The following is a 19733-nucleotide window of genomic DNA, read 5'->3' as shown; positions in this document are numbered from 1 at the left end:
GGGTAACATGTAACACAGGGTAACATGTAACACAGGGTAACATGTAACACAGGAAACATGTAACATAGGGTAACATGTAACACAGGGTAACATGTAACACAGGAAACATGTAACACAGGTAACATGTAACACAGGTAACATGTAACACAGGGTAACATGTAACACAGGGTAACATGTAACACAGGGTAACATGTAACACAGGGTAACATGTAACACAGGTAACATGTAACACAGGGTAACATGTAACACAGGTAACATGTAACACAGATAACATGTAACACAGGGTAACATGTAACACAGGGTAACATGTAACACAGGGTAACATGTAACACATGCAACATCTAACACAGGAAACATGTAACACAGGGTAACATGTAACACAGGAAACATGTAACACAGGGTAACATGTAACACAGGAAACATGTAACACAGGTAACATGTGACACAGGTAACATGTAACACAGGGTAACATGTAACACAGGAAACATGTAACACAGGGTAACATGTAACACAGGACACATGTAACACAGGTAACATGTGACACAGGTAACATGTAACATGTAACACAGGTAACATGTAACACAGGGTAATATGTAACACATGGTAACATGTAACACAGGTAACATGAAACACAGGGTAACATGTAACACAGGGTAACATGTAACACAGGGTAACATGTAACACAGGTAACATGTAACACAGGGTAACATGTAACACAGGGTAACATGTAACACAGGGTAACATGTAACACAGGTAACATGTAACATAGGGTAACATGTAACACAGGGTAACAAGTAACACATGGTAACATGTAACACAGGGTAACATGTAACACAGGTAACATGTAACGCAGGGTAACATGTAACGCAGGGTAACATGTAACACAGGGTAACATGTAACACAGGGTAACATGTAACACAGGTAACATGTAACACAGGGTAACATGTAACACAGGGTAACATGTAACACAGGTAACATGTAAAACAGGTAACATGTAACACAGGGTAACATGTAACACAGGTAACATGTAACACAGGTAACATGTAACACAGGGTAACATGTAACACAGGGTAACATATAACACAGGGTAACATGTAACACAGGGTAACATGTAACACAGGAAACACGTAACACAGGTAACACGTAACACAGGGTAACATGTAACACAGGGTAACATGTAACACATGGTAACATGTAACACATGGTAACATGTAACACAGGAAACATGTAACACAGGGTAACATGTAACACAGGGTAACATGTAACACAGGGTAAGATGTAACACAGGTAACATGTAACACAGGGTAACATGTAACACAGGGTAACATGTAACACAGGGTAACATGTAACACAGGTAACATGTAACACAGATAACATGTAACACAGGGTAACATGTAACACAGATAACATGTAACACAGGGTAACATGTAACACAGGAAACATGTAACACAGGTAACATGTAACACAGGTAACATGTAACACAGGTAACACAGGTAACATGTAACACAGGTAACATGTAACACAGGGTAACATGTAACACAGGAAACATGTAACACAGGTAACATGTAACACAGGTAACATGTAACACAGGTAACATGTAACACAGGTAACATGTAACACAGGAAACAAGTAACACAGGTAACATGTAACACAGGTAACATGTAACACAGGTAACACAGGTAACATGTAACTCAGGTAACATGTAACACAGGTAACATGTAACACAGGGTAACATGTAACACAGGTAACATGTAACACAGGTAACATGTAACACAGGTAACACAGGTAACACAGGTAACATGTAACACAGGGTAACATGTAACACAGGAAACATGTAACACAGGTAACATGTAACACAGGGTAACATGTAACACAGGGTAACATGTAACACAGGGTAACATGTAACACAGGTAACATGTAACACAGGTAACACAGGTAACATGTAACACAGGTAACATTTAACACAGGGTAACATGTAACACAGGGTAACATGTAACACAGGGTAACATGTAACACAGGGTAACATGTAACACAGGGTAATATGTAACACAGGGTAACATGTAACACAGGGTAAAATGTAACACAGGGTAACATGTAACACAGTGTAACATGCATTAAAATGCACACTTTCCTATTTCAATCCGGGTACACATTCACAGTTCATTGATGAGTACTGTCCAGGGCAAATCAATCACTAAAGACAGAATGTTTTTCCTCTGACCTGTTTCTTGTCGTTGTCGGGGACATGGGTGAAGAACTCACAGGCCTGCCAGAACACAATATTCTCCTCACTAAACTCCTTCTTCAGGAACTCCTAATGGGTCAGAAATACAGAGGAACTCCTAATGGGTCAGAAATACAGAGGAACTCCTAATGGGTCAGAAATACAGAGAGACTCCTAATGGGTCAGAAATACAGAGAGACTCCTAATGGGTCAGAAATACAGAGAGACTCCTAATGGGTCAGAAATACAGAGAGACTCCTAATGGGTCAGAAATACAGAGAGTCTCCTAATGGATCAGAAATACAGAGAGACTCCTAATGGGTCAGAAATACAGAGAGACTCCTAATGGGTCAGAAATACAGAGAGACTCCTAATGGGTCAGAAATACAGAGAGACTCCTAATGGGTCAGAAATACAGAGAGACTCCTAATGGGTCAGAAATACAGAGAGTCTCCTAATGGGTCAGAAATACAGAGAGACTCCTAATGGGTCAGAAATACAGAGAGACTCCTAATGGGTCAGAAATACAGAGGAACTCCTAATGGGTCAGAAATACAGAGAGACTCCTAATGGGTCAGAAATACAGAGAGACTCCTAATGGGTCAGAAATACAGAGAGACTCCTAATGGGTCAGAAATACAGAGAGACTCCTAATGGGTCAGAAATACAGAGGAACACCTAATGGGTCAGAAATACAGAGAGACTCCTAATGGGTCAGAAATACAGAGTGTGTGTAACAGTGTGTGTGAGTATGTAACAGTGTGTGTGTGTGTGTGTGTGTAACAGTGTGTGTGTGTGTGTGTAACAGTGTGTGTAACAGTGTGTGTGTGTGTAACAGTGTGTGTGTGTGTGTGTGTGTGTGTGTGTGTGTGTGTGTGTGTGTGTGTGTGTGTGTGTGTGTGTGTGTGTGTGTGTGTGTGTGTGTGTGTGTAACAGTGTGTGTGTAACAGTGTGTGTGTGTGAGAGTGTTACGTACTGAGAAGTATCGGACTCCGACCGGGTCCTGCAGCAGTCTCTCAAAGCAGACCGCCCAGCTGGCCACCCGTCTCTCTGTGTGACGTCGATGGCACTGGACACTAGGTAGACTGGCATTACTGGTCAGACTGTTGTCACTACCACAGCCATGTAGGTCTCCACTGTTCAGCTCTGGAGGGGAGGGGGGAGAGAGAGAGAGAGAGAGAGAGAGAGAGAGAGAGAGAGAGAGAGAGAGAGAGAGAGAGAGAGAGAGAGAGAGAGAGAGAGAGAGAGAGACAGAGAGAGAGACAGAGAGAGAGACAGAGAGAGAGACAGAGAGAGACAGAGAGAGAGAGAGAGAGAGAGAGAGAGAGAGAGAGAGAGAGAGAGAGAGAGAGAGAGAGAGAGAGAGAGAGAGAGAGAGACGGAGAGAGACGGAGAGAGAGAGACAGAGAGAGATGTTAACACATTACTGTTCAGACTATTTAACTCCAACCCTGTTCCTGGAGAGAGACCCTCCTGTAGGTTTTAACTCCAACCCTGTTCCTGGAGAGAAACCCTCCTGTAGGTTTTAACTCCAACCCTGTTCCTAGAGAGAAACCCTCCTGTAGGTTTTAACTCCAACCCTGTTCTTGGAGAGAAACCCTCCTGTAGGTTTTAACTCCAACCCTGTTCCTGGAGAGAACCCCTCCTGTAGGTTTTAACTCCAACCCTGTTCCTGGAGAGAAACCCTCCTGTAGATTTTAACTCCAACCCTGTTCCTGGAGAGAAACCCTCCTGTAGGTTTTAACTCCAACCCTGTTCCTGGAGAGATACCCTCCTGTAGGTTTTAACTCCAACCCTGTTCCTGGAGAGAAACCCTCCTGTAGGTTTTAACTCCAACCCTGTTCCTGGAGAGAAACCCTCCTGTAGGTTTTAACTCCAACCCTGTTCCTGGAGAGATACCCTCCTGTAGGTTTTAACTCCAACCCTGTTCCTGGAAAGATACCCTCCTGTAGGTTTTAACTCCAACCCTGTTCCTGGAGAGAGACCCTCCTGTAGGTTTTAACTCCAACCCTGTTCCTGGAGAGAAACCCTCCTGTAGGTGTTAACTCCAACCCTGTTCCTAGAGAGAAACAATGGTCTTCATACTGGTATGTAAACACTGGTCTTCATACTGGTATGTAAACATTGGTTTGTCTATGTCCAAAGCCAGCCAATACCCCAACCACCAGAGGAACAGAGATCAGTTTCCTGTTTCACAGTGTCCTCTTTCTCCAAGCTAGAGTAACACTCCTCCCAGACTATCACGTGTAGATTACTGTTGAATCCACAGTAACTGACACGGCTACCTCACTACTTTACTCCTCCTAGCATATTGAGACACTTCTGGAGGAAAACTGAAGTGAAGGAACCAAGACAGGCCGAATGTATTACAACCCTAGTACCTGGACGACAACCAAGCTGGTACCACTACTGTCTGGATATAGCTGGTACCACTACTGTCTGGATATAGTGATATAGCTGGTACCACTACTGTCTGGATATAGTGGTATAGCTGGTACCACTACTGTCTGGATATAGTGATATAGCTGGTACCACTACTGTCTGGATATAGTGATATAGCTGGTACCACTACTGTCTGGATATAGTGGTATAGCTGGTACCACTACTGTCTGGATATAGCTGGTACCACTACTGTCTGGATATAGTGATATAGCTGGTACCACTACTGTCTGGATATAGTGATATAGCTGGTACCACTACTGTCTGGATATAGTGATATAGCTGGTACCACTACTGTCTAGATATAGTGATATAGCTGGTACCACTACTGTCTGGATATAGCTGGTACCACTACTGTCTGGATATAGTGATATAGCTGGTACCACTACTGTCTGGACATAGTGATATAGCTGGTACCACTACTGTCTGGATATAGCTGGTACCACTACTGTCTGGATATAGTGATATAGCTGGTACCACTACTGTCTGGATATAGTGATATAGCTGGTACCACTACTGTCTGGATATAGTGATATAGCTGGTACCACTACTGTCTGGATATAGTGATATAGCTGGTACCACTACTGTCTGGATATAGTGGTATAGCTGGTACCACTACTGTCTGGATATAGTGATATAGCTGGTACCACTACTGTCTGGATATAGCTGGTACCACTACTGTCTGGATATAGTGATATAGCTGGTACCACTACTGTCTGGATATAGTGATATAGCTGGTACCACTACTGTCTGGATATAGTGATATAGCTGGTACCACTACTGTCTGGATATAGCTGGTACCACTACTGTCTGGATATAGTGATATAGCTGGTACCACTACTGTCTGGATATAGCTGGTACCACTACTGTCTGGATATAGTGGTATAGCTGGTACCACTACTGTCTGGATATAGTGATATAGCTGGTACCACTACTGTCTGGATATAGTGGTATAGCTGGTACCACTACTGTCTGGATATAGTGATATAGCTGGTACCACTACTGTCTGGATATAGTGATATAGCTGGTACCACTACTGTCTGGATATAGTGATATAGCTGGTACCACTACTGTCTGGATATAGTGATATAGCTGGTACCACTACTGTCTGGATATAGTGATATAGCTGGTACCACTACTGTCTGGATATAGCTGGTACCACTACTGTCTGGATATAGTGATATAGCTGGTACCACTACTGTCTGGATATAGTGATATAGCTGGTACCACTACTGTCTGGATATAGCTGGTACCACTACTGTCTGGATATAGCTGGTACCACTACTGTCTGGATATAGTGGTATAGCTGGTACCACTACTGTCTGGATATAGCTGGTACCACTACTGTCTGGATATAGCTGGTACCACTACTGTCTGGATATAGTGGTATAGCTGGTACCACTACTGTCTGGATATAGCTGGTACCACTACTGTCTGGATATAGTGATATAGCTGGTACCACTACTGTCTGGATATAGTGATATAGCTGGTACCACTACTGTCTGGATATAGTGGTATAGCTGGTACCACTACTGTCTGGATATAGCTGGTACCACTACTGTCTGGATATAGTGATATAGCTGGTACCACTACTGTCTGGATATAGCTGGTACCACTACTGTCTGGATATAGCTGGTACCACTACTGTCTGGATATAGTGGTATAGCTGGTACCACTACTGTCTGGATATAGTGGTATAGCTGGTACCACTACTGTCTGGATATAGCTGGTACCACTACTGTCTGGATATAGTGGTATAGCTGGTACCACTACTGTCTGGATATAGTGGTATAGCTGGTACCACTACTGTCTGGATATAGTGATATAGCTGGTACCACTACTGTCTGGATATAGTGATATAGCTGGTACCACTACTGTCTGGATATAGTGATATAGCTGGTACCACTACTGTCTGGATATAGTGATATAGCTGGTACCACTACTGTCTGGATATAGTGGTATAGCTGGTACCACTACTGTCTGGATATAGTGATATAGCTGGTACCACTACTGTCTGGATATAGTGATATAGCTGGTACCACTACTGTCTGGATATAGTGATATAGCTGGTACCACTACTGTCTGGATATAGTGATATAGCTGGTACCACTACTGTCTGGATATAGTGATATAGCTGGTACCACTACTGTCTGGATATAGCTGGTACCACTACTGTCTGGATATAGTGGTATAGCTGGTACCACTACTGTCTGGATATAGTGATATAGCTGGTACCACTACTGTCTGGATATAGTGATATAGCTGGTACCACTACTGTCTGGATATAGTGGTATAGCTGGTACCACTACTGTCTGGATATAGTGATATAGCTGGTACCACTACTGTCTGGATATAGTGATATAGCTGGTACCACTACTGTCTGGATATAGTGATATAGCTGGTACCACTACTGTCTGGATATAGTGATATAGCTGGTACCACTACTGTCTGGATATAGTGATATAGCTGGTACCACTACTGTCTGGATATAGTGGTATAGCTGGTACCACTACTGTCTGGATATAGTGATATAGCTGGTACCACTACTGTCTGGATATAGTGATATAGCTGGTACCACTACTGTCTGGATATAGTGATATAGCTGGTACCACTACTGTCTGGATATAGTGATATAGCTGGTACCACTACTGTCTGGATATAGTGATATAGCTGGTACCACTACTGTCTGGATATAGCTGGTACCACTACTGTCTGGATATAGTGGTATAGCTGGTACCACTACTGTCTGGATATAGTGATATAGCTGGTACCACTACTGTCTGGATATAGTGATATAGCTGGTACCACTACTGTCTGGATATAGTGATATAGCTGGTACCACTACTGTCTGGATATAGTGGTATAGCTGGTACCACTAGTGTCTGGATATAGCTGGTACCACTACTGTCTGGATATAGTGGTATAGCTGGTACCACTACTGTCTGGATATAGTGATATAGCTGGTACCACTACTGTCTGGATATAGTGATATAGCTGGTACCACTACTGTCTGGATATAGCTGGTACCACTACTGTCTGGATATAGCTGGTACCACTACTGTCTGGATATAGCTGGTACCACTACTGTCTGGATATAGTGGTATAGCTGGTACCACTACTGTCTGGATATAGTGGTATAGCTGGTACCACTACTGTCTGGATATAGTGGTATAGCTGGTACCACTACTGTCTGGATATAGTGATATAGCTGGTACCACTACTGTCTGGATATAGTGATATAGCTGGTACCACTACTGTCTGGATATAGTGATATAGCTGGTACCACTACTGTCTGGATATAGGGACATAGCTGGTACCACTACTGTCTGGATATAGTGATATAGCTGGTACCACTACTGTCTGGATATAGTGATATAGCTGGTACCACTACTGTCTGGATATAGTGATATAGCTGGTACCACTACTGTCTGGATATAGTGGTATAGCTGGTACCACTACTGTCTGGATATAGTGATATAGCTGGTACCACTACTGTCTGGATGTAGTGATATAGCTGGTACCACTACTGTCTGGATATAGTGATATAGCTGGTACCACTACTGTCTGGATATAGTGGTATAGCTGGTACCACTACTGTCTGGATATAGTGATATAGCTGGTACCACTACTGTCTGGATATAGTGATATAGCTGGTACCACTACTGTCTGGATATAGTGGTATAGCTGGTACCACTACTGTCTGGATATAGCTGGTACCACTACTGTCTGGATATAGTGATATAGCTGGTACCACTAGTGTCTGGATATAGTGATATAGCTGGTACCACTACTGTCTGGATATAGTGATATAGCTGGTACCACTACTGTCTGGATATAGCTGGTACCACTACTGTCTGGATATAGTGATATAGCTGGTACAACTACTGTCTGGATATAGTGATATAGCTGGTACCACTACTGTCTGGATATAGCTGGTACCACTACTGTCTGGATATAGTGATATAGCTGGTACCACTACTGTCTGGATATAGTGGTATAGCTGGTACCACTACTGTCTGGATATAGTGATATAGCTGGTACCACTACTGTCTGGATATAGCTGGTACCACTACTGTCTGGATATAGTGGTATAGCTGGTACCACTACTGTCTGGATATAGTGATATAGCTGGTACCACTACTGTCTGGATATAGTGGTATAGCTGGTACCACTACTGTCTGGATATAGTGATATAGCTGGTACCACTACTGTCTGGATATAGCTGGTACCACTACTGTCTGGATATAGTGATATAGCTGGTACCACTACTGTCTGGATATAGTGATATAGCTGGTACCACTACTGTCTGGATATAGTGGTATAGCTGGTACCACTACTGTCTGGATATAGTGGTATAGCTGGTACCACTACTGTCTGGATATAGTGATATAGCTGGTACCACTACTGTCTGGATATAGGGACATAGCTGGTACCACTACTGTCTGGATATAGTGATATAGCTGGTACCACTACTGTCTGGATATAGTGATATAGCTGGTACCACTACTGTCTGGATATAGTGATATAGCTGGTACCACTACTGTCTGGATATAGTGATATAGCTGGTACCACTACTGTCTGGATATAGCTGGTACCACTACTGTCTGGATATAGTGATATAGCTGGTACCACTACTGTCTGGATATAGTGATATAGCTGGTACCACTACTGTCTGGATATAGCTGGTACCACTACTGTCTGGATATAGTGATATAGCTGGTACCACTACTGTCTGGATATAGTGATATAGCTGGTACCACTACTGTCTGGATATAGTGATATAGCTGGTACCACTACTGTCTGGATATAGTGATATAGCTGGTACCACTACTGTCTGGATATAGTGGTATAGCTGGTACCACTACTGTCTGGATATAGTGATATAGCTGGTACCACTACTGTCTGGATATAGTGATATAGCTGGTACCACTACTGTCTGGATATAGTGATATAGCTGGTACCACTACTGTCTGGATATAGTGATATAGCTGGTACCACTACTGTCTGGATATAGCTGGTACCACTACTGTCTGGATATAGTGGTATAGCTGGTACCACTACTGTCTGGATATAGCTGGTACCACTACTGTCTGGATATAGCTGGTACCACTACTGTCTGGATATAGTGGTATAGCTGGTACCACTACTGTCTGGATATAGCTGGTACCACTACTGTCTGGATATAGTGATATAGCTGGTACCACTACTGTCTGGATATAGTGATATAGCTGGTACCACTACTGTCTGGATATAGTGGTATAGCTGGTACCACTACTGTCTGGATATAGTGGTATAGCTGGTACCACTACTGTCTGGATATAGTGATATAGCTGGTACCACTACTGTCTGGATATAGTGATATAGCTGGTACCACTACTGTCTGGATATAGTGATATAGCTGGTACCACTACTGTCTGGATATAGTGATATAGCTGGTACCACTACTGTCTGGATATAGTGATATAGCTGGTACCACTACTGTCTGGATATAGTGATATAGCTGGTACCACTACTGTCTGGATATAGTGATATAGCTGGTACCACTACTGTCTGGATATAGTGATATAGCTGGTACCACTACTGTCTGGATATAGTGGTATAGCTGGTACCACTACTGTCTGGATATAGTGATATAGCTGGTACCACTACTGTCTGGATATAGTGATATAGCTGGTACCACTACTGTCTGGATATAGTGATATAGCTGGTACCACTACTGTCTGGATATAGCTGGTACCACTACTGTCTGGATATAGTGATATAGCTGGTACCACTACTGTCTGGATATAGTGATATAGCTGGTACCACTACTGTCTGGATATAGTGATATAGCTGGTACCACTACTGTCTGGATATAGTGATATAGCTGGTACCACTACTGTCTGGATATAGTGATATAGCTGGTACCACTACTGTCTGGATATAGTGATATAGCTGGTACCACTACTGTCTGGATATAGCTGGTACCACTACTGTCTGGATATAGTGGTATAGCTGGTACCACTACTGTCTGGATATAGTGATATAGCTGGTACCACTACTGTCTGGATATAGTGGTATAGCTGGTACCACTACTGTCTGGATATAGCTGGTACCACTACTGTCTGGATATAGTGATATAGCTGGTACCACTACTGTCTGGATATAGTGGTATAGCTGGTACCACTACTGTCTGGATATAGTGGTATAGCTGGTACCACTACTGTCTGGATATAGCTGGTACCACTACTGTCTGGATATAGTGATATAGCTGGTACCACTACTGTCTGGATATAGTGGTATAGCTGGTACCACTACTGTCTGGATATAGGGACATAGCTGGTACCACTACTGTCTGGATATAGTGGTATAGCTGGTACCACTACTGTCTGGATATAGTGATATAGCTGGTACCACTACTGTCTGGATATAGTGGTATAGCTGGTACCACTACTGTCTGGATATAGTGATATAGCTGGTACCACTACTGTCTGGATATAGGGATATAGCTGGTACCACTACTGTCTGGATATAGCTGGTACCACTACTGTCTGGATATAGTGGTATAGCTGGTACCACTACTGTCTGGATATAGTGATATAGCTGGTACCACTACTGTCTGGATATAGTGATATAGCTGGTACCACTACTGTCTGGATATAGCTGGTACCACTACTGTCTGGATATAGTGATATAGCTGGTACCACTACTGTCTGGATATAGTGATATAGCTGGTACCACTACTGTCTGGATATAGCTGGTACCACTACTGTCTGGATATAGTGATATAGCTGGTACCACTACTGTCTGGATATAGTGATATAGCTGGTACCACTACTGTCTGGATATAGTGGTATAGCTGGTACCACTACTGTCTGGATATAGTGATATAGCTGGTACCACTACTGTCTGGATATAGTGGTATAGCTGGTACCACTACTGTCTGGATATAGTGATATAGCTGGTACCACTACTGTCTGGATATAGTGATATAGCTGGTACCACTACTGTCTGGATATAGCTGGTACCACTACTGTCTGGATATAGTGGTATAGCTGGTACCACTACTGTCTGGATATAGTGATATAGCTGGTACCACTACTGTCTGGATATAGTGATATAGCTGGTACCACTACTGTCTGGATATAGCTGGTACCACTACTGTCTGGATATAGTGATATAGCTGGTACCACTACTGTCTGGATATAGTGATATAGCTGGTACCACTACTGTCTGGATATAGTGGTATAGCTGGTACCACTACTGTCTGGATATAGTGATATAGCTGGTACCACTACTGTCTGGATATAGTGATATAGCTGGTACCACTACTGTCTGGATATAGTGATATAGCTGGTACCACTACTGTCTGGATATAGTGATATAGCTGGTACCACTACTGTCTGGATATAGTGATATAGCTGGTACCACTACTGTCTGGATATAGCTGGTACCACTACTGTCTGGATATAGTGGTATAGCTGGTACCACTACTGTCTGGATATAGTGATATAGCTGGTACCACTACTGTCTGGATATAGTGATATAGCTGGTACCACTACTGTCTGGATATAGTGATATAGCTGGTACCACTACTGTCTGGATATAGTGATATAGCTGGTACCACTACTGTCTGGATATAGTGATATAGCTGGTACCACTACTGTCTGGATATAGTGATATAGCTGGTACCACTACTGTCTGGATATAGTGGTATAGCTGTTACCACTACTGTCTGGATATAGCTGGTACCACTACTGTCTGGATATAGTGGTATAGCTGGTACCACTACTGTCTGGATATAGTGATATAGCTGGTACCACTACTGTCTGGATATAGCTGGTACCACTACTGTCTGGATATAGTGATATAGCTGGTACCACTACTGTCTGGATATAGTGATATAGCTGGTACCACTACTGTCTGGATATAGTGATATAGCTGGTACCACTACTGTCTGGATATAGCTGGTACCACTACTGTCTGGATATAGTGATATAGCTGGTACCACTACTGTCTGGATATAGCTGGTACCACTACTGTCTGGATATAGTGGTATAGCTGGTACCACTACTGTCTGGATATAGTGATATAGCTGGTACCACTACTGTCTGGATATAGTGATATAGCTGGTACCACTACTGTCTGGATATAGTGATATAGCTGGTACCACTACTGTCTGGATATAGTGATATAGCTGGTACCACTACTGTCTGGATATAGCTGGTACCACTACTGTCTGGATATAGTGGTATAGCTGGTACCACTACTGTCTGGATATAGCTGGTACCACTACTGTCTGGATATAGCTGGTACCACTACTGTCTGGATATAGTGGTATAGCTGGTACCACTACTGTCTGGATATAGCTGGTACCACTACTGTCTGGATATAGTGATATAGCTGGTACCACTACTGTCTGGATATAGTGATATAGCTGGTACCACTACTGTCTGGATATAGTGGTATAGCTGGTACCACTACTGTCTGGATATAGTGGTATAGCTGGTACCACTACTGTCTGGATATAGTGATATAGCTGGTACCACTACTGTCTGGATATAGCTGGTACCACTACTGTCTGGATATAGTGGTATAGCTGGTACCACTACTGTCTGGATATAGTGATATAGCTGGTACCACTACTGTCTGGGTATAGTGATATAGCTGGTACCACTACTGTCTGGATATAGTGATATAGCTGGTACCACTACTGTCTGGATATAGTGATATAGCTGGTACCACTACTGTCTGGATATAGTGATATAGCTGGTACCACTACTGTCTGGATATAGTGATATAGCTGGTACCACTACTGTCTGGATATAGTGATATAGCTGGTACCACTACTGTCTGGATATAGTGATATAGCTGGTACCACTACTGTCTGGATATAGTGATATAGCTGGTACCACTACTGTCTGGATATAGCTGGTACCACTACTGTCTGGATATAGTGATATAGCTGGTACCACTACTGTCTGGATATAGTGATATAGCTGGTACCACTACTGTCTGGATATAGTGATATAGCTGGTACCACTACTGTCTGGGTATAGTGGTATAGCTGGTACCACTACTGTCTGGATATAGTGGTATAGCTGGTACCACTACTGTCTGGATATAGTGATATAGCTGGTACCACTACTGTCTGGATATAGTGATATAGCTGGTACCACTACTGTCTGGATATAGTGATATAGCTGGTACCACTACTGTCTGGATATAGTGATATAGCTGGTACCACTACTGTCTGGGTATAGTGGTATAGCTTGTACCACTACTGTCTGGGTATAGCTGGTACCACTACTGTCTGGATATAGCTGGTACCACTACTGTCTGGATATAGTGATATAGCTGGTACCACTACTGTCTGGATATAGTGATATAGCTGGTACCACTACTGTCTGGATATAGCTGGTACCACTACTGTCTGGATATAGTGATATAGCTGGTACCACTACTCTCTTACCTGGGTATAGCTGGTACCACTACTCTCTGGATATAGCTGGTACCACTACTGTCTTACCTGGGTATAGCTGGTACCACTACTCTCTTACCTGGGTATAGCTGGTAGGAGCCGGTGTGATGCCAACGAGGCAGATATCTCATCCTCAGGGGGAGCCAGTTCCCTCCATCCATACCTCACAGTTAATCCACTCTTACTCCATCCATACACTATTGTTACACCACTGTGTCTCAAACCCCTGGCCCTCGGACCAGATCCGGTCCCTGGGAATCATGCCGCCTGGTCCCTCCGATACGTTAATCCGACACCGATTTAATCAGCTCTAGTCATCCAAGGATTGAGAAGGCAACCCAGAACAGATGGAGAGGAGTTGTCGTCGATGGCAACCCAGAACAGATGGAGGAATCGTCGTCGATGACCTTTGCTCTCTGGGGGAGCGACGGGCCTAATTAAATCCGTAAGTCATCCAATGAGAAAGAACCATAGTGAGTCCCCATCAAGGATGTTGTCAACAGCTTCCTTCCATTGCCTGACAATGACTCAGACTGAATTCTCTCAAGTGTTAGTCGTTCTCATCTAGACAGTCAACCAAAGTGGAAAGACCAGTCCCTGGTACTAAACATGAACCATGTTGCTGACAGTTCCCTACGTAATCTGACACCAAGTTGATCAGTCCTCAAATGGCAATTTACATACAGGAAGCAGGAAGGACCAAACTGTAGCTTGTTGGTAATAAACAGGTTGTGAGACTGCTCTACTCTCCTTCCACCTGACGTCTCACACTCCTCCACTGCCCATTACACACGAGAGAGAGAGAGAGACAGAGAGACAGAGAGAGAGACAGAGAGAGAGAGAGAGAGAGACAGAGAGAGAGAGAGAGAGAGAGAGAGAGAGAGAGAGAGAGAGAGAGAGAGAGAGAGAGAGCTGACCAGAGAGAGAGAGAGAGAGAGAGAGAGAGAGAGAGAGAGAGAGAGAGAGAGAGAGAGCTGACCAGAGAGAGAGAGAGAGAGAGAGAGAGAGCTGACCAGAGAGAGAGAGAGAGAGAGAGAGAGAGAGAGAGAGAGAGAGAGAGACAGAGAGAGAGAGAGAGAGACAGAGAGACAAAGACAGAGACAGAGAGACAGAGAGAGGGACAGAGAGAGAGAGAGAGAGCTGCCCAGAGAGACCTGACCACTGTACCGCATCACAACAAGAGACAGAAGGACATAATGAAAGAGAGAGAACGAGGGAAGGAGAGAGAGGGGTTGTTGACGACAATGATCCAGCTCAGTGAAAGAGAGGTGGAGAGCAGTGTCACACACACACACACACACACACACACACACACACACACACACACACACACACACACACACACACACACACACACACACACACACACACACACACACACACACACACACACACACACTCCTGCAGGCCTCTCATGTGGTAAAAGGATACAGACGTCCCGCTCACAGGACTTTGTGAATAATTTAACGCTACGGAAGAGAATGGAACCATAGACGGCAGGTAGAATGCACACAGACGCACAAACAACAGGGTCACCAGGAACATGCCGTTTTAATGAGGAGCTAGGAGGAGGAAGTCGACTACTGGACACACACACCACACACACATCTAACCACACTGTATACGTCTGTTGACTTCCTGTTGTGGTTGGGTTGGGCTGTTGTCATTTGAATAAAGCAACAGATCAGTTCCCCGCAGGCTAATAGGCTAATAGGCTAACAGGCTAAGCAAATGAGAAAGAGTTGTACGACCTGCCAACAAACATTCTCTCACGTCAACACACTGTTGTCCTCTTCAGCACGGCCACCTAGCCTCTCCCAACGTTGTTAGCCTGTTAGCCGTTCAACCAAAGGGGATCTAACGCCGACTCCACAAGCGCTACAATAACGTTAGCACATCATGCTAACGCAGGCCTACGCGAACACTGTTCTACTAGCGTTAGCGCATTGCTAACGCATAGCATCCCCTCGTGTAAAAAAGGTATGCTAACATTAGCACATACTAATGGATTTTTCCTGGCCTTTAGCTATGCTAAGCTATGCTATCGCTATCACATGCTAATTGGGACATCTGAAATGGATAGCGGAGAAGAGGGCAGTGGGATGATTCAAATAACCGACCTAGCAAGACATTTCACAGTAGGTTGAGGAATTCTACACTGCCTTTCCAACAACACATGTACCCGCACAGCAAGCGTAAATACACACACACACACACACACACACACACACACACACACACACACACACACACACACACACACACACACACACACACACACACACACACACACACACACACACACACACACACACAAAGAGAGGACTAAATGTGGCCTAAACCGACAGCCTATTGCTCCATTGTAATGAATATGACTCCTACAGGAGGGTTTCTCTCCAGGAACAGGGTTGGAGTTAAAACCTACAGGAGGGTTTCTCTCCAGGAACAGGGTTGGAGTTAAAACCTACAGGAGGGTTTCTCTCCAGGGACAGGGTTGGAGTTAAAACCTACAGGAGGGTTTCTCTCCAGGAACAGGGTTGGAGTTAAATAGTCTGAACAGTAATGTGTTAACATCTCTCTCTGTCTCTCTCTCTATCTCTCTCTCTACCACACCTGTTGTCTCGACCTCTGAATGCTCGGCATGAGAAAAGCCAACGGACTTTTACTCCTGGGGTGCTGACCTGTTGCACCCCTCTACAACCACTGTGATTATTATTTGACCCTGTTGGTCATCTATGAACGTTTGAACATCTTGAAGAATAATCTGGCCTTAAATGGGCCATGTACTCTTTTAATCTCCACCTGGCATAGCCAGAAGAGTGCTGGTTCCTCTCTAGGTTTCTTCCTTTCCAGGGAGTTTTTCCCTAGCCACTGCCTTTCTACATCTGCATTGCTTGCTGTTTGGAGTTTTAGGCTGGGTTTCTGTATAAGCGCTTTGTGACATCTGCTGATGTAAAAAAAACATTTGATTGATTGATAGACAGTCTTGTCTTGAACACAAAATAGTTAAATCAACATGCTTCAAAAGATGCGGAAACAACTTCAAATGGAAAACCAAGGACATAGATATAGAGTAAATAGACTGTATAACATGGACATAGAGTAAATAGAGTATAATATGGACATAGATATAGTGTAAATAGACTGTATAACATGGACATAGAGTAAATAGAGTATAATATGGACATAGATATAGAGTAAATAGAGAGTATAATATAGACATAGATATAGAGTAAATAGACTGTATAACATGGACATAGATATAGAGTAAATAGAGAGTATAGTATAGACATAGATATAGAGTAAATAGACTGTATAACATGGACATAGATATAGAGTAAATATAGAGTATAATATGGACATAGATATAGAGTAAATAGACTGTATAACATGGACATAGATATAGAGTAAATATAGAGTATAATATGGACATAGACATAGAGTATATAGACTGTATAACATGGACATAGCTATAGAGTAAATATAGAGTATAATATGGACATAGATATAGAGTAAATAGACTGTATAACATGGACATATATATAGAGTAAATAGACTGTATAACATGGATATAGATATAGAGTAAATAGACTGTATAACATGGATATAGATATAGAGTAAATATAGAGTATAATATGGACATAGATAGAGTAAATAAACAGTACAATATGAACATAGATATATAGTAAATAGACAGTATAATATGGACATAGATATATAGTAAATAGACAGTATAATATGGACATAGATATAGAGTAAATAGACAGTATAAAGTGGTAGTTTTGTACTCACCTCCATCAGAGACCACGGCAGACTGTAAGAAAATACAGAGAGACATGGGTAAGACAAACACAAACACACATTAACAGACATCAACAAACACACACACACACACAGACACTAGTAAAGGTGTGTGTGTGTGTGTGTGTGTGTGTGTGTGTGTGTGTGTGTGTGTGTGTGTGTGTGTGTGTGTGTGTGTGTGTGTGTGTGTGTGTGTGCGTGTGTGGTGTGTTTAGACATGCAGTAGGATTAGAGAAGAGAGGAAAGAAGAGAGATATGAGAGCAAAAGGAGAGGACAGAGAGAGGGGGGGGAGAGAGGGGGAGGGAGAGAGGGGAGGAGAGAGAGAGAGAGGGGGGGAGAGAGGGGGAGAGAGAGAGGGGAGGAGAGAGAGAGCTGAGAGAGAGAGAGAGAGAGAGAGAGAGAGAGAGAGAGAGAGAGCTGCCCAGAATGAAAGAGAACAGAGAAAGGAGAGATTTAGTGGATGAGAGAGTGAGTTCTCAGCTATAATCTACACCATCTCTGTCTTGCTCATGCCTGAGATGTTTACTAGTTTACTATAAAAACCACCAGAGAGATCTGGTGGAAAAATACAGTTGGTCTGTGAGAAAACGTGGTTTACCTCAAGCTGACAGTCTGCAAACACACACAAAATCTACATAGACCACAGGTAGCTGAGGAGCTAACGGTATACTTTCACACACACACACACACACACACACACACACACACACACACACACACACACACACACACACACACACACACACACTTCCCCCAACACACACACACACACACACACACACACACACTTCCCCCAACACACACACACACTTCCCCCAACACACACATCTCCCCCAACACACACACTCAGTAACTAATTGCCAAACACACCAGTCCCCTTCACATTACACTCACCTCTTTCCCCTCCCTCCCTCCCTCCCTCCCACCCCCCTCTCTTCTTCTGTGGTGACATCATTGACAGGACGTATGTTATGAGAGCTGAATTAATCAGGTTGTGTGAGAGTCTGTGTAGAGGAGGAAGTGCAGTTATGTGTTGTGGTTTTAACCACATAGAGAGAACCAGAGAACACACACACACACACACACACACACACACACACACACACACACACACAGCAGCCAGGTTATCACCAGATCTAATGCAGTATTGGACGTTGGTCCAGTTTCCCAGGATGTCCGGCGGTGCCCTCAACACCGGCCACTAGAGGGAACGGGGAGCGCTGTTACAATCAAGTAGTCTCACGGCTCGCTAGGGGGTTGAGGACGGGGATGGTGGACGGGCATTGAGGACGGGCGTTGAGGACGGGGATGGTGGACGGGCATTGAGGACGGGCGCTGAGGACGGGCGCTGAGGACGGGGATGGTGGACGGGCGTTGTGGATGGGGATGGTGGACGGGCGCTGAGGACGGGCGCTGAGGACGGGCGTTGAGGACGGGGATGGGGGACGGGCATTGAGGACGGGGATGGTGGACGGGCATTGAGGACGGGCGCTGAGGACGGGCGCTGAGGACGGGCGTTGAGGACGGGGATGGGGGACGGGCGTTGAGGACGGGGATGGTGGACGGGCATTGAGGACGGGCGTTGTGGATGGGGATGGTGGACGGGCGCTGAGGACGGGAATGGGGGACGGGCGTTGAGGACGGGCGTTGAGGACGGGCGCTGAGGACGGGGGTTGAGGACGGGGATGGTGGACGGGCGCTGAGGACGGGAATGGGGGACGGGCGTTGAGGACGGGCGTTGAGGACGGGGATGGGGGACGGGCGTTGAGGACGGGGATGGTGGACGGGCATTGAGGACGGGCGTTGTG

The 19733-nt window shown here is 44.2% G+C and overlaps 1 protein-coding gene across 1 annotated transcript in view; it reads right to left on the bottom strand.

Moving 5' to 3' along the window:
• Positions 1–19733, bottom strand: part of rgs12b (regulator of G protein signaling 12b) — a 220825-nt gene that overhangs the window by 46511 nt on the left and 154581 nt on the right. Inside the window, exons 9-11 of the mRNA XM_071408338.1 lie at positions 17916–17937; positions 3201–3370; positions 2222–2314 (exon numbers count right to left, since the gene is read on the bottom strand). Of these exons, the coding sequence (XP_071264439.1) occupies positions 2222–2314; positions 3201–3370; positions 17916–17937 (285 nt within the window). The remainder of the gene's footprint in view (positions 1–2221; positions 2315–3200; positions 3371–17915; positions 17938–19733) is intronic.

Source organism: Salvelinus alpinus, chromosome 6 (genome assembly GCF_045679555.1).
Source record: "Salvelinus alpinus chromosome 6, SLU_Salpinus.1, whole genome shotgun sequence".
Classification (NCBI taxonomy): Eukaryota; Metazoa; Chordata; class Actinopteri; order Salmoniformes; family Salmonidae; genus Salvelinus; species Salvelinus alpinus.
Note: the sequence above shows the minus strand (reverse complement) of the source record. Positions and strands in the feature narration are given on the sequence as shown.